Source organism: Mercurialis annua, linkage group LG6 (genome assembly GCF_937616625.2).
Source record: "Mercurialis annua linkage group LG6, ddMerAnnu1.2, whole genome shotgun sequence".
Taxonomy (NCBI): Eukaryota; Viridiplantae; Streptophyta; class Magnoliopsida; order Malpighiales; family Euphorbiaceae; genus Mercurialis; species Mercurialis annua.
In genome coordinates this window covers 43,974,932-43,999,365 of record NC_065575.1, presented here as the reverse complement: position 1 = coordinate 43,999,365, position 24,434 = coordinate 43,974,932, and the positions used below count along the sequence as shown (strand labels likewise).

At 31.9% G+C, this 24,434-nt stretch overlaps 4 protein-coding genes and 1 non-coding gene across 5 annotated transcripts; 4 read left to right on the top strand and 1 right to left on the bottom strand.

Moving 5' to 3' along the window:
- The first annotated feature begins 2,914 nt into the window (after nt 1-2,914).
- Nucleotides 2,915-4,050, top strand: LOC126686497 (RING-H2 finger protein ATL67). Its single transcript, XM_050380555.2, has one exon. The coding sequence runs from the start codon at nt 3,348-3,350 to the stop codon at nt 3,969-3,971; it is 624 nt and encodes a 207-aa protein (XP_050236512.1). The 5' UTR covers nt 2,915-3,347; the 3' UTR covers nt 3,972-4,050.
- Nucleotides 4,051-4,303: 253 nt separating this feature from the next.
- LOC126686495 (probable methyltransferase At1g29790) lies at nt 4,304-6,875 on the top strand. The gene has a single exon (XM_050380553.2). The coding sequence runs from the start codon at nt 5,142-5,144 to the stop codon at nt 6,579-6,581; it is 1,440 nt and encodes a 479-aa protein (XP_050236510.1). The 5' UTR covers nt 4,304-5,141; the 3' UTR covers nt 6,582-6,875.
- A 3,760-nt stretch (nt 6,876-10,635) lies between these two features.
- Nucleotides 10,636-12,838, top strand: LOC126686496 (reticulon-like protein B5). The gene is made up of 5 exons (XM_050380554.2): nt 10,636-11,033; nt 11,530-11,710; nt 11,815-11,956; nt 12,235-12,304; nt 12,401-12,838. The coding sequence occupies exons 1-5, from the start codon at nt 10,835-10,837 to the stop codon at nt 12,565-12,567; spliced, it is 759 nt and encodes a 252-aa protein (XP_050236511.1). The 5' UTR covers nt 10,636-10,834; the 3' UTR covers nt 12,568-12,838.
- Nucleotides 12,839-13,722: 884 nt separating this feature from the next.
- LOC126687251 (golgin candidate 4) lies at nt 13,723-21,954 on the bottom strand. The gene is made up of 15 exons (XM_050381736.2): nt 21,519-21,954; nt 20,996-21,094; nt 20,546-20,674; nt 19,495-19,662; nt 19,176-19,314; nt 19,010-19,074; nt 18,253-18,420; nt 18,057-18,131; nt 17,774-17,920; nt 16,569-16,865; nt 16,415-16,480; nt 15,588-15,790; nt 15,354-15,408; nt 14,446-14,625; nt 13,723-14,273 (listed from the first exon to the last, which is right to left on the bottom strand). Exons 1-15 carry the CDS (start codon nt 21,720-21,722, stop codon nt 13,977-13,979), a joined length of 2,292 nt encoding a protein of 763 aa, XP_050237693.1. The 5' UTR covers nt 21,723-21,954; the 3' UTR covers nt 13,723-13,976.
- Nucleotides 21,955-23,584: 1,630 nt separating this feature from the next.
- On the top strand, nt 23,585-23,730 carry LOC126654268 (small nucleolar RNA snoR145). The gene has a single exon (XR_007632520.1). It is a non-coding gene; the product is annotated as a small nucleolar RNA snoR145 (small nucleolar RNA).
- Nucleotides 23,731-24,434: the final 704 nt, after the last annotated feature.

The window sequence follows — 24,434 nt, the reverse complement described above, 5'->3', positions numbered from 1 at the left end:
ATCAATTTATTTAATTGATAAAAAAATTAAAAGTTTGAATTTAAAAATCATTTTAGCCTTATAAAAACATATCATGTCAACATATTATTTGGTCTTTATTTTGGTATATTTATTGCTATAGATGATTATGATTTTCAATTTTTTTTCTCAAAAAACTGAATCAATTTTTTTAGAATATTAATACATTCAGCAAAAATAAAAATATTATACTATACTAGTAAATTTAGAAAAATCGTGCCAAACGTTGGCGTGAAACGTATAAGGGCTTCACTTGTTGCATTGATAGTGTGGGCTTTGTCATCTACAAAAACAGCCAATTGGGCTGAAGGATAATTCTCTAATCTATACTATATATAAAAGCACGGATGGGGGACAGGCACATTTACCTAATAATCCTTTTTAATTTATAACTAAACAATCATTTAAAATATGGTTTTATAGTAATTTACAGTTCTATTTAATAGGTGACTGTTTTCTATTTAATAGGTGACTGATTTCGTATTATTAGAATAGAGTCCTAATTAGATGAAAATTATCTTATGTATGAATGATTATGTAGAGTTTTTGGAGTTTGTTTGTCATGCAATTAATATAGAAAACTTAGGTGATTGTCTTCGTGGGTATACCTAAGGGCATGTCGTTTTCTTACTATAAAATATAGGACCTGAAGCTTAGGTATTTGCATTTATGCACTTAAGAAATCAGATGATCAATCAATTAATTCAACAATGATTCTAATTAATTTTATACTGTATTAATTGATATATACAATACTATATTAATATTATTTAATTTTGATACTTAAATAGAATATTTAATTATAAAAATAATTATTAATTAAATATAAATATAAATATAACTATCGATAATCTATAGTCTATAATCTATAATAAATATAATTATAACTATTTGACGAGTCACAATACGAGTCACGTGTGAAACACGTAAAGCGACACTAGTTCCTACAAATAACTGTGAAGGTGTGAAGTTTGTTACTAGTAGAATGGCAAATAAGCCGGCACACTACCTAGCTAGAATGGCTTTGAGAAGTGATGACACAAATTATATCTGGTTGGGGTCTGTCCCGCCAGAATTATTAAACTCTATAATGGCTGATATTCCAGCTTCTTCACAATGAAGTGTTTACGTTCAAAAAAAAAAACAGCCAATTGGGCTGAAGGATAATTCTCTAATTCCTACAAATAAGCAATCCAAACTGTTAGCACGGATGGGGGGGACAGACAAATTTACTGAATAGTCTTTTTCAGTTTACTACTAAATAAAGGTTTTATAGTCATTAACTAATTAGTTATTTAATTAATCACTATTGATTATTATAATTAAAGTTCTAATTAGAATAGGTAGATAAATTATCTCCAATTTAGATTTTAGTATGTAAAAAATAACTAAATTGCCTCCAAATTAGTAGGAATACCTATCTTTTAGTTTGATTGAACTACAAAATTAAAATTCTATATTTGATCAATATATTATTATTTAAATTTAAATCTTATTATTTTTAAAGATAGAAATTAATAAAATTAAATTAATTATTTAATTATGGTTATTATAAAACTAAAAGAAGAATAAATTTAGTATGAAAAAAAATTTAATAACCGAATATATTATATTTACTTTTACAAAAATTCTTAACTAATTTAATATTAATTATAAATAAAAAATTGATATAATTATACTAAATTTACTAATATGTTCATTGACGAGTTACGTTACGAGCCACGTGTATAGCACGTAATGCGAAACTAGTCCCTATAAAAGCTTGACTTAAATATGATTTTTGCAATCAATAATCAAAAACAAATAAATTATTATTAATTTAAATAAAAATTACATTACCAATAAATTATAATCTTTTCTTTTTCAAAAGTTACCAATAAATTATAATCAAATGGTATAAATAATAGACTGAGTTCATCTTTTTCTATAAATTTATTTTTTTATTCAATGATTGAAATAAAACCGCCAATAGAATTTTATTATTCAAATAATAAAAATAATTATATTTTAAATTACATTTACCTGTACAAATTTAATATTTTTAATATTGAAGTCAAACAAACTTCAAATAAAAAAAAAGTGACAATTCCACTTCTTTGGAAACAAAATTTCTAACAGATTTAATTTAGGCTAAAAACATGTTAAACATCATTCAAAAATCTAAAATACTACAAATATAGTGAAATATGGAAAGATTCTTTTGCTTTAAAAAAGAAAACAAAACTATAATAAAAAGGCTTAATTTTTTAAAAAACCCTCACCTTGCACTTTTTTTTCGTTTATACCCTGACCTTGTAAAAACACCATTTGTACCCAATTTTGGGTTTTTATGTTTCATCCCTACCCAAAATCATTAAATTGTACTCTTTTCATTTAGAAAAGAGTTAAAACATACTTTTTTTTATTTTTAAAAATACAAATAAATCCTTAAACTTAAAAAACGATCAAATATATCCAAATAATTAATTAATTTTTTTAATTATATAAAATAATAAAAAAATTAAATTTTATTTTATTTTTTTTAATTTTTTTGTTAGAAATATTTTTTAAAAAAAATTAAAAAAATAAACAAAAATTCGGAATTATTTTAAAAAAAAATAATAAAAAATTATTATTATTTTTAATTTTTTGAAGAAGATGGTATTTTTGTACTATTAATAACTTTAATATCTAATTAGTATATAAGTTAAAAATGAAGGATTGTTTTAAACTTTTTTTCAAATGAAAAGAGTACAATTTAATGCTTTTGGGTAGAGATGAAACATAAAAACTCAAAATTGGGTACAAATGGTGTTTTTACAAGGTCAGAGTATAAACGAACAAAAAATGCAAGATGGAGTTTTTAAGAAATTAAGCCTAATAAAAAATAAAAATCTAATGAGTTTGACCACCAGATCCATCCAATCTGTCTGTCTGTGCACTAGACATGAAGTCATCCTATGCGCGCATTCAACGCTCACTACTACGCCACCCTCTCAGCTCTTCAATCATCACTCCATAGAATTGACCTCCACCACCACCACCACCACCACCACCACCGTTCACATTCAGTACCAACAAAAACACAACTTAAGTACAACCTTAACAACAACTCATCATCATCATCATTTTTACGGCCCGTATCATAATTTCCAACACAAAAGCCCAGAATCCCAATTTCATATTCTATAAATACGTAAAATATTGTATTATTATGAGTAATAAATGCAGTGCTCAGTTTCCAAACCTACAGTATTAAATGCAGCAGCTGGAAAATCCACCCACTTCCCCTCACAAAAATCTCCCCTAATCCCTTTCTCTTCCTCAAATGGATCCCAATTTCACCTCAAATGTCCACCACCACCGTCGCCGCCATCCCCACCCTCCCCACCACCACCGCCTCCCCCACTCCTCCCGGCTACCTAACCAACCTCGGCCTCGGCTACTCCATCGCCATAGCCCTAGGCTTCCTCGTCCTCCTCTCCACCATCCTCCTCGCCTCCTACATCTGCTGCCGCGCCTCTCGTAACCGCCGCTCTCCCTACTCCGACAATGACAATAATTCCGCCGCTAACCCGATTTCCACCGACGGTATAATGCTGCCCCGTATTATCTTCGTCGCGGAAGACGACGACGAACTCGAGCGCGACCAGGATTCCTCCGCTGCTATTGGTCTTGACCAGGCTGTCATAAATTCGTACCCGAAGTTTCAGTTTAATAAAGACGGGAATTATAATAGCGGCGGTAATAATACTTGTTCGATCTGTCTGTGCGAGTATAAAGATTTGGAGATGTTAAGGATGATGCCTGAGTGCCGGCATTTTTTTCACTTGTATTGTCTTGACGCTTGGTTGAAGCTTAATGGGTCTTGCCCCGTTTGTAGAAACTCGCCGCTGCCTACTCCGCTTTCTACGCCGTTATCGGAGGTTGTGCCGCTGTCGCAGCACGCGGCGGATCGGAGGAGGAGGAGGTGATTTTGATTTGATTTTGTTATTGATTGTTTGTGGAGTTGGGAGTAGTGGTAGTAGTAGTGGTGATTGATTTTTAGTTTTATTTGGGATTGTATATTTTTTTTTCTTTTTGGGTTCTTGATTAAGCTTTTTTTTTTTAGTTATTTTGATTTGGTAAAGAGCAATTGAAAAAAAAAACTCAAAATATAATGTTAGTTTGTCTTTCTAATTCAAGAACTTGGTGTTACTGTTGAACTACAATTGAACATTTTCATCAACTTTTTTTCATCATATGAATAACCTTTTGTTGTTCTTTGTTTAGTTATTTTTCCTTTTTAAATAATTGCTTATTTCAATCATTTCATGTTGTCTCTAACTAATCAAAAACATAAAATGCTCTATTATTAGAAACATATGTTATAAGTGCTGGGCATCATTCTGCTAGACTTTTAAGGTCGTAGGTTCATTCCCCGCGCTGATGATAAAAAAAACAATGTTAGTATTTTAGTGTTTTTATGTTCAAACCATTCCTTTTTAACTGGTTCTTTTCCTTAACCTGCATTTCTGCCTGCCTTTAAGTGTTTTTATGTTCAAGTAATTTTGACAAACTCAAGTTTCTGAACAATGGCACATGTCTGCTTATGGACTTATCCTATTTTTAATTTTGTAAGAAGAGCTGTGTTATGTATTATTTTAGTGCAGGAAAACTGGAGTGTTTAGCAGAACGAGATGATGACTGGGTGAGTAAATAAATTATTTGTTTAGGTTTAAATAGCAATATAGAATGATGGAAACGTTGACTGCCCCAAGTTCTAAGGCTTCTGACTGACGTAGAAGTTACTTACTCTGATAAAATAACTATAAAATTCCAACTTCTGGCTCTGATCTCAATGTATTTCTATGCCAATTATAATAATAATATGATCTTTTGTCAAGCTGAGAAGCAGCCTATAGTTCTCCCCTGCCTCTACCTGCCAATATCTTTCAGCTTCGGAGTTTCGGAGGTATTTTATTACAGCCTTTTCTTTGTTTTCTCGTACGATATATCATCTTGTTAAGTTCGCGTTTTATGATTTTGTTGTTGGTTGTATTTGATTGTATTATCTTATTATATGAGAGTTTGCTATGATGCAAGTTATTTTGGCTCTTTAGACACTTCGGTTAGTTTGAGTTCTTCTTCCACAGTAAAAAGGGATGCGAAAATCGAATAGTTCTATGAAGTTAGGAAGATGGTGCGGTGTTCTTCGTAAACCGATTTTAATACTGGGTATCTTAGCTCTCTTGATTTGCATTGCTACTTTGTCGAAATTCTACTCAGTTAGATCTGTTTTCATTTCCGATACCTTATTCAATCATTTCAATTTTGAGCATCAGACGACTGTTAGAAGTGATGACGTACTAGTTACTGTTGAAAGTATTGTTCGTAAAGTCCGGGATGAAATTAATGAGATAAAAGATTTAAGAGTGGATTCGTCTGTGGCAACACATTTGTCGAGATATACTAATTTTCTTTCGGATATTGTGAGTCTTCTTGAGTCATTACCAGAAAAATCGCCCTCTGATAAAGGAGTTGATGTGCAAGACAGTGAGATCAAAGCTGTTCATCCTCTATTAAGGCGAAAACAACGATCAGATGAACCTGCTGACTTTTTCCTAATCGAAGAGATTCGGAAGTATGTGAGGATTAAACCTAACAGATTAGGGAAACAGAATTTCATGGGAGCTAATGGGACATTCACAAGCATTGGCCATGCTTGTTTTGCCATGAAGAAAGAGCTTGAAGAGTATATGGACTACGACGTCGGTGAAATCTGCAACGACGACTGGAAACTAGCTCAAAGGCTGATGGTTCATGGCTGTGATCCCTTACCGAGAAGAAGATGCTTCTCTAGAGCTCCGCAACTATACAGCAAGCCGTTCCCTATAAACGAGTCAATGTGGAAGCTTCCTGATGATCGGAATGTTCGGTGGAGCCATTACAGATGCAAAAACTTCACATGTCTTGCCAACAACGCCACTCGCAAGGGGTTCTTCAAGTGTGCAGATTGCTTCAATCTCACCGATCATGAAATGCCAAGATGGATCAAACACGTAGATATTGATCCCCGGACAAGTATTGAAGCGGATTTTCTGATGCCTGAAGTGCTCAACATAAAGCGCGGAGGAATCAGAATTGGATTGGACTTCAGTGTCGGAACAGGTACGTTTGCAGCTCGAATGAGAGAGTTCAATATAACAATAATCTCAGCAACTATAAATCTCGGAGCACCTTTTAGTGAAATGATTGCTCTTCGGGGGCTTGTACCACTTTACTTAACTATAAACCAACGGCTTCCATTCTTCGACAATACGCTAGACTTGATACACACAACACGATTTCTCGACGGTTGGATTGATTTTGTGCTACTAGACTTCATATTATACGACTGGGATAGAGTTTTGAGGCCGGGCGGCCTGCTGTGGATCGACAGCTTCTTTTGTTTGAAAGATGATTTGAATGATTATTTGGAATCCTTCAAGTTGCTTAGGTATAGAAAACATAAATGGATTGTTGTTCCTAAGCTGGATAAAGACGACGATCGCGAAATTTTCTTCTCCGCTGTCCTAGAAAAGCCTCACAGACCATTTCGTTAGTTATTTTTTTTATAGTTCAATAAATGGGGTGTTAGATATAAATCTAAATTCAATGAAATAGTTGATATAAATATACTTTTTTTTAGCAAATTAGTAACTGTTTTTTCTCTTTGATTATGACTCCAAAGTATGAAATGTGTTAGTTCTACATTATTCAAGGGACCACCTGTACTAAAAATTGAGTGCGACATGATAACCACTAGTACCAGTAGTGTTGGAATTGTAATTGAAGAAGAAGGTTGAAAAGAATGTGTATGGTGATTGAGTAATGAAGTTGAAGTAGATAAGAATAAATTAATACAACAGTCAACAGTGTCTGTGTCATAATGGCTTTTTTATAGGAGAAAATTAGGAAAAATACTCTCTTTTTGAAAATAATATGATTTTTTACCTCAACAAGAAAAAGATAGAGAAAATACCTCACCATTTTAATGTTTTTATTTTTTTACTCTAACACCTATTTATATTATAATTATACCTACCTTTAATTATTATTTTACTCTAACCATATTTTTTCTACTCTTAAATGACAACTGTCACTTATTTTTTTTTTTCTCTCTCCTTTTTTTTTTGTTCTCCATTCCTATTCTTCTTCTTCTCTGTTTTTTTTTTCCGCCATTCTTTTTCTTTATTTTCTTCTTCTTCTTTTTTCCTTCTTCATTTTTATTCTATTCTTCTTCATCGTTAATGCATCACTCCGCTGTCGCTCCACCATCATTCCGCCGTTTCTCAGCCGTTTTTCATATTCAATTTTAGCGTTTTTTTCTCGACTCGTGGTGATTAATACGATTTGTTTAACTTTCAGATCTAAATAAATTACTCTTGAATTTTTTCAATTTTAGATTTAAAAATCTGCATTAAAACGTTTTTATACACAAAAATGATTTTCTGGAAAAAAAACTGCTTCTGATTATCATATGAGTATCATCACTGCATTATCATGCAAGTATCATAATACTGCAGAAAAAATCAATTTTTTATTAAAAAACAGCGTCTGATTATCATGTTATTATCATGTCGTTATCATAATATTAATTATATGATTATGATAAGGTTATGATAATGCAAATGTACGATAATGATAATAGTATGATAATGTTTTTATGATAATATAATGATAAGCTTATAACAGTATGATAATATGATACTTACATGAATTTTTTTTTTTACAAAAATAGTGTCATATGATAATGTTTTATCATATGATAACGAGATGATAATATTTATGGTAAATATATGATAATATCTATGATAATGTATGGTAAAATAGTGTCTGATTATCATGTCGTTATCATAACACTGGAGTATGATAATTAGATGATAATGAATTATGATAAGTTTATGATAACTGGATGATAACGTACGTGAAATTAGAATTACAAAAAGATTCATGACACCAGTATGATAATCAGATGATAATAAAATAATAAAATTATGATAATAGTATGATAATATGATACCTATATGTAAAACAATTATAGAAAAATTATGATAATGAGATGATAATGTAAAGATAATATGATAGCTGCATGAAAAAAATAATTACAAACAAATTATGATAACGAGATGATAATGTGAAGATAATAGTATGATAATATGATACATGTATGAAAAAAACAATTACAAAAAAATTATGATAATAAGATGATAAGGTGAAGATATGGTATGATAATATGACCTTATTATACTTCATTATCATAATATTTTTTTCACATTATCATCTCGTTATCATAATTTTTGTGTAATTTTTTTCATATAGGTATCATACTATCATACTGTTATCATAATTTTATCATTAATCATAACATTATCATTTAGGTACAATAATACATTATCATCTCGGTATCATATGATTATATTATGATAACGAGATGATAATACAGTGGTAACAACATGATAATCAATTTTTTTTGTAGAAAATCTTTCTTTATACAGTGTTATGATAACAACACGATAATACAGTGATACTCATATGATAATCAGAGACTGTTTTTTTTTTATATAAAAAATTATTTTTTCTGCAGTGTTATGATAATCATATGATAATCAGATGCTGTTTTTTTGCAGAAAATCGTTTTTTGTGCAGAAAATCATTTTTTTCATCATAACATCGTTTTTCATGCAGATTTTTAGATCTAAAATTGAAAAAAAAAATCAAGAGTAATTTATTTAGATCTCAATGTTATAAAAATCGCAAGAATCACATGAATTAAAGAAAAGTTTGGTAATATAAAATATGAAAGAACAATGCAGTGACGGTGGCGCGATGGAAAAATAACGGCGGAGCGATGAAGGAACGAGAAGAAAGAAAGAAAATGGAGAAGAAAAGAAGAAAAAAAAACTGACGAAGAAAAAGAGAAATAGAAAAGAAGAAGAAGAAGAAGAAGAAGAAGAAGAAGAAGAAGAAGAAGAAGAAGAAGAAGAAGAAGAAGAAGAAGAAGAGAACGAGGAGAGAGGAGAGAGGAGAGAGAAAAAAAAAGAGAGAGTCATACAAAACTGACAGCTGTTACATGATAAAAGTAAGAAAATATAATTAGAGTAAAAAATTAAAGAAAAGTAGGTATAATTATAATATAAACATGCTTTAGAGTAAAAAAATAAAAACATTAAAATGATGAGGTATTTTCTCTATCTTTTTCTTATTGAGGTAAAAAATCAAATTATTTTTAAAAATAGAGTATTATCCTAATCTTCTCTTTTTATAGTGTCAAAATCATGTAATGGGTATGGGCCCAATTGAAGGTTGAAAGTGAGTTCTGTCTGTGCTGCTGCTGCCAATATGGGAACTTACTAGCTCATTCATATGCCTTGTTTGGCTCATGATATGGTTAGCCGTACCTTATTTGTTCATCTTTTCCTTTTCAATCGGACCGGCTTGTTTATAAGGCCTATCATATTTTTGAGTTTGATTGGGCTTAAATTCACGGACCAAACTCTGAATTTTAGGCCTTTTATCATGGCCGTTTTTAAGTATTAATTTCGGTTTATAAATTTCTTGAGTTTTAATTTGGATACAGAGTGAAAAAAAATTGTCTAATTTTTTTTGGTTATCACGTTAACATTCACTGACGTGGCACTTAAAAAAATTAAAATACACTCCACATCATTTAATATATTATTAAAATACTATAAAAATTTAAAATATCCCTAAAACCTTAACCTCTAAACCTTGCTGTTTCCGCCCTTCTTAGACAAACCTACGTCTGGTTTTGTCTAAAGACGAGCAGATCATTCCTCTACGTTCGACTGAGACAATTCCGGCTGGATTCATCTCCTCAAACGAACACGATATGTTCTCAAACGAGTACAAAATAAGTATTGCTTATTTGATTCTTTATTAATAAATCATTTTACATCAATATGTATTTGTCTATAATTATAATTTGTATATTTTTGTAATTTGTTTATCTAAGTGGTTATTAATAATTATATATAACTTGAATTGAGTAAAATTTTAAATATAACTTTACTCATCATATTATTAATTAAATACTTAATAATTATTTGAAACTTTAATTAAAACTAAATTCTTGTAGTTATATTACTTTTCAATAATATAAATAATTATGTATACTCGTCCATAATAACTTGAGTAAAAAAATATTTGTAATCATTATATTTATTATTTGACTATTAGTATTAGCATTTTCAGTGTCACCAAGATTGTAATAATATGATTATTTTAAAATATATTTTAGTATGTACTTTTTATTATGCTATTAAAAATATTACTTGTTTTTAAATTTAGAAATATTAAATATATAAAATTAATTTAAAACTAAATAAGGTATATGGAGCGATTGTACCTTTTGCCAACAAAGTGCTATCAATAAAAGATCTTCCACCCATTATTTTTCATCCAACCGCACATTATTGACACGTGTCGAAATCTGTTTTGCCAGGTCGGTCCTTTTTCAAAGATATGAAAAATCCACCGTCCATTTCATTTTAATGCTCTTCACGTTGCTTTGTACTAAGAAGACAAATGGCCACTGCCAGAATCTCTAAAACGGCATCACTCCTCGATCTTTTCAAATCTAACGCCGTCTATTTCAAAATTTAAATTGAACCAACCAGCTCGGTTCGTAAAACCCGAACCCACGGCTCGGTCTGCATTACTGTTTATATAGCCAAACACCACGCTCTCGCAACTTATAACCTAAAACCTCTCGTTCATTTCCATCTCTAGTCACTGAATATTTACCGGCCACCGGAAAGGGTTTTTGGATTGGATTTATCGGATCTCGATCAGCATGACGGAGAATTCTGAAAATCCGATTGAATCTGTTATGGAGAAGATAAGTGAAAAGATTCACGCTCACGATTCCTCATCGTCGGATTCGGATTCGGATTCTGAGAAGAAACCGTCATCTCCGTCGTCGATGAAGGCTAAGATTTTCCGGTTGTTTGGCAGGGAGAAACCGGTTCACCACATTTTTGGCGGAGGAAAACGTACGGTTAATTTATTTCTTTGCTATAACTTGATTTGCTATTTATTCATTTATTTAAGTATGTTCTGCTTTTTATTGATTTATAATGGAGAATTAGATTAAATTGTGTTCTTCTATATATTTGAGATTAATATTTGTTGCTCTTGAGCAATAGTATTGAGAAATCAAAGCTAAATTATTCGCTCTGCTTTGCTGATAAATAACCAGTGGCCCTAGAAATGTAGAACGTGGGTAAGATTGTACTAAAAGTTTGTGATATGGGCAAAATTGACAAAATATAGATTTTAAGGTTGGCAATGCTATAAACTATAGGGCGAGTAGCTGCCCACCATTAGGTCTTCTTAGGTCCGCCCTTTGTGAATTACATCTTTTAGAGAACTTGAATTTTACTAATTAAGCAATTAATAATAATAATAATGAAATTGTATATTATTCTAGGTGTTTTGGTGAAATAATATTTGAAAAGAGGCTAATTTGGTTATAATTGGTTGATGCAGCGGCTGATGTGATCTTATGGAGAAACAAGAAGATCTCAGCTAGTGTGCTTTTAGTCGCTACTGCAATTTGGATCCTTTTCGAGTTGATTCAGTATCACCTCCTTGCTCTAGTGTGCCATGTTCTGATTCTCTCACTTGCAGTCTTGTTTTTGTGGTCCAATGTTCATACATTTATCAATAAGTAACCTTCTTCTCTGCAATTTTCCTTTCATTTGTTTTTGTATATGATGTACGGCCACTACAGGGCTAATGCTACCTTTTATTTGTTAATATTTATGTTTTCAGGACTTCACCCCGTATCCCGGTAGCTCATATTCCTGAAGAACCACTCCTCCAGATTGCTTCTGCACTCACAATTGAGATCAACAGGGGATTTGCGGTCTTACGTTCTATTGCATCTGGAAAAGATTTGAAGAAATTTTTAACTGTAGGTTCCATAATTATCCCCTTGGTTTAAGTAGATCAGTTAAAGTTCATCTCCTGTTATAATTTCACAAATATGATATTATGGGTATGAAATTTGTACACACTCTTAGATTGTGGAAGCAAGGAAATTTGGTAGCTTTAGTGGTTTTTCATTTCTTTAAAATCTGCACTATTAGCCTATTAGGATATTCGAGTTTTATATAATCATGCAATTAGGATATTATTTGTATATCGGATTGTGATTTCTATAATTGGTTGAATATTTGTTTCCAATTTCAGGTTGTTGCTGGATTGTGGGTACTATCAATTGTTGGGAGTTGGTGCAACTTCTTGACCTTGTTTTATATATGTACGAACATGATAACTCATTTTACATAAATTACCTATTTATCACTCTAGATATATGCAATTTCTGATTGTTTTTTGTAACTTTGACATTAAACAGGCTTTGTTTTATTGTACACTGTTCCGGTTCTGTACGAGAAGTACGAGGACAAGGTTGATCCATTTGCAGAAAAAGCGTTGATTGAGATTAAAAAGCAATATGCCGTGTTCGATGCTAAGGTTTTGAGTAAGATTCCGGTCGCTGCATTGAAAGCTAAGAAGCTTTAGGTAGATTGGTAATTCTATTGCCATGAAGACATTTTGGTTATCATGCGATTGTTTGTGATAGCTCAATATTTTGCTAGAGCTCTTCATTTTTCACCCCATCTACTGTTTTCCAAGAGTTAGGATTGCAGTTTGATTTACTTTAGGTTTTTATGGGGTTACTTAAAATTGTAGCTTTGTTTTGAAAACTTTATTATCTATCTGGAGGTTGTAGCACCGGCATAACAGGAATTTTGACATTATTTTTGTGTTGGTGAACTTTTGCTTTGTTGTATATGTGGTTTATCGATTTTTCTGTCTAGACCACTATTTGAAATTGCAGCAGAGTAGATAATAAAGAGGAGGGTTTTGCATTTGTGCAATATACATCAAATATCATATGGTGTAGTCCCAAAGACGCCTAACTTTTAACTTTTAAGCACATTTTTGTGAAACAGAAGTAATTTTAAATGCATTATAACTTTTTGGATCCCTGCACTTCACCTGTTTTTGACATTGGATCCATCAACCTTTTATTTGCTAATATAAGTTTTTATATTTTCAATTTTATTGATGGATTTAGACGTCAACAAAAATGAAAATTTAAGAACTAAATTTTAATAAAGTTAAAGTGAAAGATGAATAAAAAATTATCACATTATTACAGTTGCATTAACGACAAATCAAGCAACAAGCTCTATTTTTTTGATCCGTAATGTAAGAATTCAAAATGGTTAATATGAACGTTTGATCATAATTTTTAAAAAATGCAAAGGTTTAAAATTTTAAAAATGAAATTTAAATTTTGGTCATAATAGTTTCAGTTACATGCTCTATTTTTGTGATCTGTGATGGAAGAATTCAAAAGGGTTAATATGAACGCTTGATCGTAATTTATGAAAATGCAAAAGTTTGAATTTAAAAAATTAAATTCCATAATTGTAAAAAAAGCTTTCAATTTGGACATAACTGTAAAAATTAAAAAAATTAATTATAATTGATAAAAAAACGCAAAAATTTGAATTTGAATAATGATTAGGCCTTGTGATCCTCGGCACATGCATTAATTTGTTACCCTCGTGCCCACTGAAGAAGTGTTTGACATAATAAATGTGTTTAGCTTAATTGATAGAGCTGTTGAAACAAAATTTGATTTTGAAGTAACTCTTTTGATCAGACTAACGACAATAATAGCTAAATCAATAATCAAACACAGTTACATATCTTAAAACCGGATCAAACAGTCCTACAGATAACCGTGACATATTGAGCCCTTTTCTGAATATAATTTGGCCTATAAGGAAAAAGGAGAATATATTTCTACCCAATTGAATTTGAAATTGAAAGAATTGAATAAGACTGCAATCTACAACATCAAAAAGAAAACCTGTTACTTTGAATAATTACATCTACATTTTACGCAGCATATTCTTTTAATGTTTCAGTAATCTTGAAATACGAGAAGAGCTTTCCGAGGATGTTAAAGGAACAGTTGAGAACTCAGACTCAGAATGTTCAGATGGACGTAAATTTCCCTGAACAGGAAGGGGACTATAGTTCTGGTTTGGAGAAAAATTTGATCTTGAGATTCCGGAGGGAGTACCTGATGGTGGAACACCACCCGAAATAGGACTTCTTTGAGAATCTTCACCTCTATCTTCTGTAGATTCCCTCCTCTCCCTTTCTTCAGTTTCCTTGAGAAGATAATCCACCCACAGATCTGCGAAAGACTGAAGATAAAGAAAATTTAAGAATCAAATTGTCCTCGTCTATTACCCAAAAAAAACCGATAATATTGTTGAACACACATACAGCTAACTACATGCCTGCGTCCTAATCCAATCATTTATTTTGTGGTTAATCTATTACAAGTTAGCCATGAGGAAGAAAAATAAAAAAAACCTGGTTTTCGGATGCTGCATTTGCTTGAGCATCAGAATTTCCTCCTAAGATTCCACCAACTATGCGGCCAGGCAACCCAAAAACTCCCCGAACAACCCCTCTGCCACCTTGTTGAGAGGCACCTATCCTTTGTTTGTCTTCATCAGTGAATCCAAGCATCCGAACCATGAGATCCAGAACCTGTAACCACACAAGAGAAGTCACTACCCATCAAAGGGCTTGTCCAGTAGGGGTGCGCATTGGTTGGTTTGGTCACCGAACCGAACCAAATTAACATTGACCGAATTTCTCAAAAAATTGATTACCTTGACCATAACAAGATTACATAAAACCGAATTGTAACCGAACTGAAAAAATTGTTTAGTTCGGTCCGTTCTTTCCGTTAACCGAATAACTGAAATTGGTGTTAATTTTTAATTATATACAAATTTAGAGGGTAAATTGATATACAAGTCCTATAAAAAGTACAAAAATATCTTAAATTTTCTATAAAATTATAAAATAACAATTAGGCATATATATATATAATTCGGTTAATTCATTCGGTTTGATTAATTTAAATATTCATACCGATAACAGAACTGAGTTAAACAAAAATTTCCAAATTGTTAACCATAACCAAACTGAATAAACCGAAAACCAAACCAAATTAAAATTTCAGTTTGGTTCGTTTGGTTAATTCGGTTATGCTCAAATACCACACACCTCTATTGTCCAATTTTTAATAAAATTTGTAATAGAGCAAGTCTGCAAGAGGTGGAGCTACTACTAAAGGGATTCCGAAACAAAAGCCTTCTCTCTAGATTATCCGACTTTGGGGATAAGGTTTGACCGTGAACAGTGTACCATTAACTACTGAAAAAGAGTTCTTGTCAGTACTGATTGATTGTATGGTAAAAGAAGCACACCTCTTTGCTATGGTTCCTCTGGAAGTAGGTCACAAGTAATTTGATCACTATTCGCCTGTCAACAAAAAGTCAATCATCTTTTACAAGATGCAACACCAATCTTATTAATGGAACAGGGCGCAACCTAAATGATTACTCCAGCAACTATACAGCATCACAAATAAGTACATATGTGCGACAGCTAACAATTTTTGAAAGAGCAGAAAATGTACTCATAGAACCAAACAGGCTAACCTGTCAACTAGAAAATCGGAATCCACAGACATTCTATTAAGCCTGGTCATACTCTGTTCAAGAGCACGGCGCAATTTTGCATTATCTTCTTCAAGCTTGTTTACTCTGTTTTTCCCTTCTGCTAGCGTCCTTTCAGCATGTGAAAGCTTGGATAAGATCTCTTCATTTTCTCTCCTTAATGCTTCTGTTCCCTGTTCCGCACCCTGATAAACCAAAGACCTATAAATCTCCAAAAAATGGAGTAACATGCTCTTTCCAAAAAAAAAAGACATATTTCTAGGCCAAAAATAAAAATAGCTTTATTTCAAAGAAAATCAATTTACTCATCAGAAAAACTGAAGTTGGAACAAGAAGTAAAACAAGCATTTAAGAAACTATGACGTCGTAGATTTGTAAACAAGATACAGGAAACTCATCAACCCCACACTAGTTAGACGTGAAATCCAACACGAGATTTCTAAATCCTACTCATAAAGTGTAACATGGTAAGGGTTATAAATTTTACAGGCACTAGCTTTTGTTCTAGTTGCAACTTGGCAACTTACCTACACTTAAAGGAAACAACATCAGGAAAAATGAAAATTCACTTGAGATTTGGAAAATAGAATATGATTGGAAATATCAAAAAGATGAGAAACCCCCAACAATTGTCATATCTAAATCCGTCATTAAACCACAATTTGGAAAAAAGAAAAAAGTTCAAGGTAAAGATAAATAAATAAATAAAAACAGCTGACAAAGAAAATAAATAGCATTTTATACAAGAATGAAATTTGAATTTGCATAGCCAAATCACTACCAACAGTTGAAAAGAGAGAAGGTCATACTTTCAAAAGCTCAGAAAGCTTAGCTGTTCCTTCTCTTGCCAAAGCCAAATTCCGCTCCAGTTGTTCCTAAACGAGGAAGAAGAAACTATAAAATTAAGAACTTGGAGATTTCAAGACAATCCGAACAAAGTCTACATCACCAAAAGCAATTTACCTTAGCTTCAATTTCAGCAAAGTACTGACCAAGTGCGGTTTGAAGATTTAGAAGCTCGACATTTTTGGAGTCAATTGTGCTCATACAGCTTGCAAGTTTCTTATTCAAATCTTTAATTGTTTCCTTGAACTTCTGGATTTCATTGTCATTACTTATCCTGACTTCCTCCTGGTTTGCAATGGCCTGCTTCAAAGCTTTCTCTAGCTGTGAAATTTGAGCCTTTTGATACTCATTTCTCTCGCGAAGTTCTTCAATTATTTTACTGTCCTCGTACATTTTCTCTGATTCTTCAGATTCCTGGACAATATTACAGTAAAGACTATCTTTAACGCGAGGATTGACTGCAGGCAATCTGATACCTTACAATATCTTATAATGCAATGGGTGTGAGAATACATACAAATACAAAGATAATATCATCTTTAAAATTACTTGTAATAGCAATTTAAAAGTGTATTTACTGAGCACGCGTGTAATGAGGAAAAAAATGATATATGAAACAACTGACTAGTACTAACAGAAAATTTTGAAGAAAATTTACTTTCACAAAGAACATGCAGAACAGGGTGCCTATAATGATACAAAAAAAATCACACGAGTTGTAATCCTTGTTCAATTTCTTAACCAACAACCCCTGCCTGCTATGAAGTCTTTAAGAAAAACAGTAGAACTACAAATGCTGTGGACCATTCAGAATACTAAGGAACTAATATTTAAATATTCAGAAGAAAACAAATAGAATAAACATCAATCAATTGTGAAATATAGATGAAATTCATTTATAGTGTTAGAGGTGAGTCTCAAAGAACATGCAAACCTCAGTTGACTGACTTTAACCAGTGTTTTAGAAACCGAACCTGTGGCAAACCAGCAAGGCGACCAGTTCCCGATTTAACCGGTTCAATGAAACTTTTTAAAAATTGAAAAAAAATGGAATTAGCGACGGATTTTAAGTATTTAGCGATGGATTTTTCCGTCGCTAATTCTCGTTGCCGGTTCAACGACCGGTTTAATTACGGTTTTCCCGGTTTGATCCGCTCCAGTACGGTTCTTCCGGTTCAATCCGGTTTTTTACAGTTTTTGGACCGAACCACTGGTCGGTTCCCGGTTTAACCGATCCGGTTGGTCGGTCCGGTTTTTAAACTCTGCTCTTAACTATAAACTAAAAGCAAAGACAACGCTTGAGATCTCAAAAGAAATGTGACCTTTTCCAATAAATGCTGCTTAAGACGAGATAATTGTTGCAATGCTTTATCCTTCTCACGGCATGCTTCCTTCAATTCTTTCTCCAATTTTTGCAACCTTGACTCCATTTCTTCCTTTCCAGGAAAACTTCCAGATGAGTCTACCCTCTGGGCAGCATTGGAAAAATAAATTAGTCATTCACATAATCAAGGAAGCAAATAATGTGCACTACTATAGTCATTTAAAACTGCCAATACTCAATAATTAATGGCATGTGCATGCGAAGATAGAGAATGAGATTACCATGCCCGGGGAAATTTTGTCAGGTGAAGCATCTCTATTCGTTTCCAAAGCAGCCTCAAGTTCATTCTTTGTTATCTACAAATGACAGCATTTGAAGTGCCCAATCAATACAAGAAAGTGGACATTAAATTGTTACTTACTAGACATGGAAAATAGCTTGCATGGGAATATAATTAAAATAGTCAAGCATATAAACCTTGAGGCTAGTGTTCTCCTTCTCCAATGTTGCAATTATCTTTTTTAAACCCTTCACAGAATCATCAGCGTCTTCATCTTCCCTTTTACTTAACTCCATCTGCAGTCGTCTTATCTCTGAAATTTTATCATTCAACTCGCTGCGCAGTTTACTCATCTCCGTGGATGTCTGACAATAGAGATGATGAACCAACTAGGTCAGTGCCTCAAAATATGAAAGAAAGCTATAAGAAAAAAGCATCACAACCAAAGGATAGAGAAAAATTGAAGCAAATAAAATTATAGTCTCAAAATTAAACATTTCAGATAGTTAAAGCACATACACATTACTCTGTAGTACAAAGGAACTCTAAAATGAGAAACTTGAAATCAATCAAGAAGTAATTAATGAAGGTGGACATTCAATCAAAAGCATAGATAGGCAACTTGGTAAATCTTTGAAATCGAAAATCAATCAAGAGGTTTCGATAAATGGACATGTCAGTAGAACAATAATATGTCCTAACCAGAGGATTTTTATGCTGCCCTCAAAGCAAGAAATATGATAATACCGAAACCAGGTAAAGTAACAGCACTAAATTCTACATGCTATCCTCACAGATGCATCAAATACACATATAAACTAAGAGTAGCTCAAAAATAATGGTGATATCACAAGCCCATCCTTCAAAAATGGTAGAATGGTGAATAATGAAATTTTATACAAGCTGCACAGAATCTTCAAAGAAAGGTTCGGTATCAAGTCCAGTCGCACTCACATTGGATTCACCCATCTTTAGCATCCTCAGCTCCCTTTGAAGATATTCATTAGACTTATGTTCTTCTGGCATTCATAAATGAATAAAAATTTGGCAGTATTTCATCAGAATAAAGTCGATTTATCACGAACAAAAGGAACTAGATATTCAGAGTTACAAATCATACCTTGTAACTTAATATGTACATTTGCTGCTTTATCACGCTCCTTCTCAAGTTCCAACCGAAGCTGTTTCATTTGTGACTCATGAGTAGCTTGCATTTCTGCTACTGATCTATTTTTCTCCTCAAGCAAATCTGCAAGCTCCTAGAAGGCATTCACATATCTGTTGTCAAGTTCATTCATTGTGTAAAAAACAAGAAATTTACATTAAAATAAATAAATATAACCGTCTATCTCTCTGAAGAATCCAGCAGAAAAATGTCTTGAAAATTATCACATCACAATTCATCAGCATAAAGAGCCCAGGATGCAACAGGCCATTACCTTTTCTTTCCCCCTATGAATGGTATCAGCTTGATCAACATGCATAATCCCATTGCCTACTCCATCATGCTTTGAGAAAAGACCATTCTGTATGTGGTTTCCAACACTCCGGCTTTTTGCTTGAGCTGCAGATTTATGCTGTCGGTTGGGTGACTGATCACCAGTTCCCTGCAAATTACAGTAACAAATCTCCTAAATTATGTTACAGGGAGAACAAGAAGTGAATACAATATTTCCAGCTTACATGCAGCAAACAGAGCAAAACAAGAGAACAAAAAAGCTAGTTCAGGACTTAAAAAATGGATACTAGAATAAAGTCTATCATGGTTAGCATGTGTACATTATCCACTAATCTACTGCTAATCAACGAAAAAAATTCATAACAGATGCATAATACAGGTAAATATGCCAAAGTTCCATAGTCAAATGGCCATACTATCACCAGTTCATCACAAAGATGCAAGCTTAAGCTGCATGTATGCCTTTTATGTCTTCGTATTAAACTTGCATTAATATATGTCACCTTTTGCTAGTGCAGCATCCAGTTTTGCAGATGGTCTTACTGAAAATAAAAACATGGTTTACATATTAATCTGACTCGCCAGCATAAGAATATTGCTATATGTCATTTATGAAACTAGACTGGTTAGTAGTACTATAAGTATGAATATCTTTTAAGCACTGAGTCCAATGGTTTAGATTTCAAAATGTTAAATGAGCATAAACACAAAGCTGCCTAATGAAAGATCACCGAATTGAGGAGCGCATTTATGCTGGTAGACAACAATGTTGCAACATACACCCATAATAAATAGATGGGTTTACCAGGCTATTACATCATACAACAGAAATACACCATATAAGATATATTAGAGACATTTTGAAAACATCTACACTCCTAACAACAAGCTTATTAAAAAAATTGATCTTAAACAATCATAAGATATAAATCGAGAATACCAAGAGTATTGTGCAAATCATATAAAACATCCAACAACAAACAAATGGGTCAGGACTGGCAATTAATTTTAGATAAAGTTTCAGGAAATGCCTTAAGCATATGGATGCCATTTGTTGATGACTTTAAAATCTCACTTCTGGATACATTCAAAGCCTCCTTTGTTGCATCTAAATTCTGCTTCAACGAGCCATTTTCTTGATTCAGTGTAGCAATTTGATCCTACATATGAACAGTATAATTAATTGTGAACAATAAATCTACTTAACAGCTATGAAAATTTGTGTGACAAAAACCATATTCCTGAAAAGCTACTACGACAGAGTTTCATAAATCCTAAAATTCATAAATTTAACTGATGCAATGCCCAAAAACATAGTTTCAGAGCTTAAGTCTCTCGTTTATAACATCACTAGCTGGATTATCCAAGGTCTACCTTAGAAGTTCTACAAGTTAAGTAACTACTTCCATTTCAGTCTTTGGAAATAAAATACTAGCAGTACGACTAGAAAATAGATATCCGGCAATAAGAAGATGCCATACCTCTTTTTCTTTTAACAAGGCCGCATAATTAACTGATAATGCTTTAATCTCTGATTCAGATTCTTGAAGCCTCCTAATTTCCGCTTTATACTTCTCACTCTACGAGTATGCGCAAACCATATCAGATTTTAAAATACAAAATTAACCACGTAGTTAACGAAATTAGAAATGCAACCAATGGCACAGCAGAATCAAGTCGGTTACACATTCATCAAATAAAAATTAATAAGTGAATGAACTTACAAACAACATTTAGTTTTTGCATAATAATCTGAAAATTACAGATTTCAATACTATCAATTAACTACAACTTCTAAAGTCTCTAGTAAGACACAAATTAAGATTGTGAAACATTTGAATTAACTGAAGAATCCTAAACTGTAAATCACTGGCTTCCTAGCTTAGCTTAGAAGTACATAATTATATTCATTCTAAAATACTGACTCAAATTGCAATAAAACTGTCAGTTAAAACTCAATTACCTAAATATTAATCGACAATAATATATAACAGAGCATAATACCTCAGAATTAATAGGTGAGTCGATTCCATTAGCACTTGGAGAGCGGGAAGCCGATTTAGAATGCGCGTAGCTATGAGAGTTTCTCCGATCAGAGTAATCTCCTCCGCCGTTAGTGGAGGCGTAGATCTCATCGTCACCGTCTTCATGCACATCCAGTGCAATCTTATTTAGGTTTTGTTTCAAAGCCTCAATGGAGCTCCACATAATTCAAAAAAATTGAGACCAGTCGATTAATCTTATGAATCAAATACTGATTCTGGAGAGGATTGAATTAAGAGTGTTTTGAGAATATTTAATTATTAAAAGATTTTTGGATTTGTTAAGTAGGTAGATCTGAAATAAGGAGATCAAAATAAGATGTTAATTGTTCGTGAAAAAGGATAAAATTGATTACGGAGAGAAGACAGAGTACGTTGCGTGAGCGGGTCAGTTGAAGGGTCTTATAGTTTTGGCCCGTTACTTACACTTCAATTTTGGCTGATGCAACCGCTAGTTTTATTTGGTCCTGGTTATTTCTTGGCTCCTTCTTTCTTTTTACCCCCATTCATCTAGAAGTCAAATTTTAAAAAACATGATGATCAAAAAAAAAAAACATTAATCTTAGCCTTTTTTTTATGGATAATCTTAGCCTAATTTAATATCACTATTTAAACTTAAAAAATACGGATATTTCAATAAAGTTATCCTTAACAAAAAATATTTTAATGAAGTTGTGTCTTTCATTTTCAATATCAAAAACTTATTCAAAACATTTAAGATAGTTTTTATAAAATATAAAATATAAAAAAATTATAAAAGCTTTTAAAACATATTTATAAATAAAAAAAATTTAATTAATTACACATTAATTCTATCATTCAATCGGTTGATTGGTTTAATTATATTTTAAACAATTTTAATAAAAATAATAAATAATTAGAGTTAATTTGGAAGAAGAGGGTGATAAAGTAATACTAAAAAATTAATAAATATAAAATTTGTTAGGAATTTTAAACATTAAGATTAATTTTAAACTGTTTTTATAAAAATTTATGAGTAACACGTCAGCAATTGATGTTGGCTTCTAATTTTGATGGACGGAGGGGTTTATTTGTTTAATTAAAAACCACAAGAGTTTAAAGAAATTTTTAGATAGACCGAGTCTACCACATTATTTGTAGATTAAGCACTCACAATACAACATCTCATTGCATCGATGGCAATGTCGTAATTATTATAATAAATGTATTCAAATTTAAAATGTGATATTACAATATTGTCATCAATTTAATAAGGTGTTGTATTTTGAACACAGATGACATGGTAGACTCAGTCTATCTAAAAATTTCTTCAAAAGTTTAAATGTGTTTGAAAATATTTAAAGACTGATCTGTACTTTTAAGCAAAACAGAGAGTTTTTTTGGTATTTTTTTGCCAATTTTAAATTAATGCGTGAGAATATTTCGCATCTTGGGCCTAAGGTAACTTCTTAATTCTGAGGTCCATAAATAACTTTACATCAAGCCCACAAAAAAGAGGACTGTGGCACTCCAAAACTATTTTATACAGAAACGACAAGTCGCCTAACTGCATAAAATAAGCTGCGCGTTCTATATAAAGAGACTCATATTTTGGTATCTTCAATCAAAGACTAGGGTTTCAATATTGTTTAGCCTCCTGCTATTATTCTACTTTATCTTTCAAATTAAAAATTGTTTGTAAATTTACAAGACTGGATGCAATGAAGATTTCATGTAAATGAAATCGTGATTGTGTAATGGTTTAATCGCTATTATGCAAGATGAGTCTCTTGATTTTCGGTTCGTATTCACTGAGCATCGTTCTTCTAATTTTTATCTTTGTAAATTTTTCATTTAATTTTTAGAAATATTTTAATAGGAATCGAAGGCACCTATGGAGGGAGTGCGATTTTAAAATGATGCACTCTTATCCAAGTTTACCTTCGGAAATTGATATTGACGACGGATCTTAATGAACCATTGATTTTTGTGAAATGATTTTGGATCGTAGATCTGTTTTTGTACATTTTTTTAAACGAAACAAAATTTTTTAGTTTATTTTTAATGAAGCGAAGGTCCCAGCAGAGGGGTAAGAACTCTAAAATGAGGCCTCTCTAACACTAATTAATTACCTTCGCAAATTAATTCGCCGAATCGTAGGATGCCCTGAATTTTTAATTTTTGTGGCATCTTGAACCCTTGGCTATATTCGTTATTTCATTTTAAAACTATTTCGTTGTTTAATTAGAAAAATTGAAACTAGTTTCAGAAACGTAATTATAAATTTATGAATTTCACCGTAGTTATTTTTTTTTTGTCAAGTAATATTTTATTGGTGATATTGGAAAATAATAGAGAAACGGAAAAAACAGTTAATTGAAATGCTAGGATTTGGACTTGAACTTGCAAAAACTGCAAAAAAAAAAATCTAAGTTTAAGATTGGACAATCGGTTGCATAACTTAAAATAAAAACAGCACAAAAAAACGCACCAATTTTCAAATTACAAAACAAATACATCAGAGAAGAAGAACCAATGTTGATAAATTGCATGTATTCATTTGTATTCAATTGGCAGAAAAGAAAACATTAGGCCAAAAATGGATGCAATTATATTAAAAAAAAAAATCTTAAACTCATCATATAGTACTCATATAATTTTAAGTTTACTCCTTATTTGAAAATTAAAACAAATGACATAGCACTTGAAATTATACAAAAGGCTTAATTACTAGATTGAGATTTCTTTAATTTCATTTTTTCATTTAAAGGGTCATGTTCACTAGATCTACATTGTTCATTTTAAAATAAATAATGTAAATTAAAAAAATATAATTTTAATTAAATTGATTTACACCTCTATTTTACAATCGTGAACATGATGACCTCTTCAAGTTAAAATAAATTTGACTTAATCC

Bases quoted from the DNA above. Each gene is read 5' to 3' on its own strand.
- LOC126686495 (XM_050380553.2), top strand. From the start codon at position 5,142: ATGCGAAAATCGAATAGTTCTATGAAGTTAGGAAGATGGTGCGGTGTT.
- LOC126686496 (XM_050380554.2), top strand. From the start codon at position 10,835: ATGACGGAGAATTCTGAAAATCCGATTGAATCTGTTATGGAGAAGATA. The intron at 11,711-11,814 runs GTAACCTTCTTC...TTATGTTTTCAG, and splicing joins GTTCATACATTTATCAATAA to GACTTCACCCCGTATCCCGG. The intron at 12,305-12,400 runs GTACGAACATGA...GACATTAAACAG, and splicing joins CTTGACCTTGTTTTATATAT to GCTTTGTTTTATTGTACACT.
- LOC126686497 (XM_050380555.2), top strand. From the start codon at position 3,348: ATGTCCACCACCACCGTCGCCGCCATCCCCACCCTCCCCACCACCACC.
- LOC126687251 (XM_050381736.2), bottom strand. From the start codon at position 21,722: ATGTGGAGCTCCATTGAGGCTTTGAAACAAAACCTAAATAAGATTGCA. The intron at 17,921-18,056 runs GTAATCTCATTC...AATGCTGCCCAG, and splicing joins ACAAAATTTCCCCGGGCATG to AGGGTAGACTCATCTGGAAG. The intron at 16,866-17,773 runs GTCACATTTCTT...AATATTGTCCAG, and splicing joins AGCAGCATTTATTGGAAAAG to GAATCTGAAGAATCAGAGAA.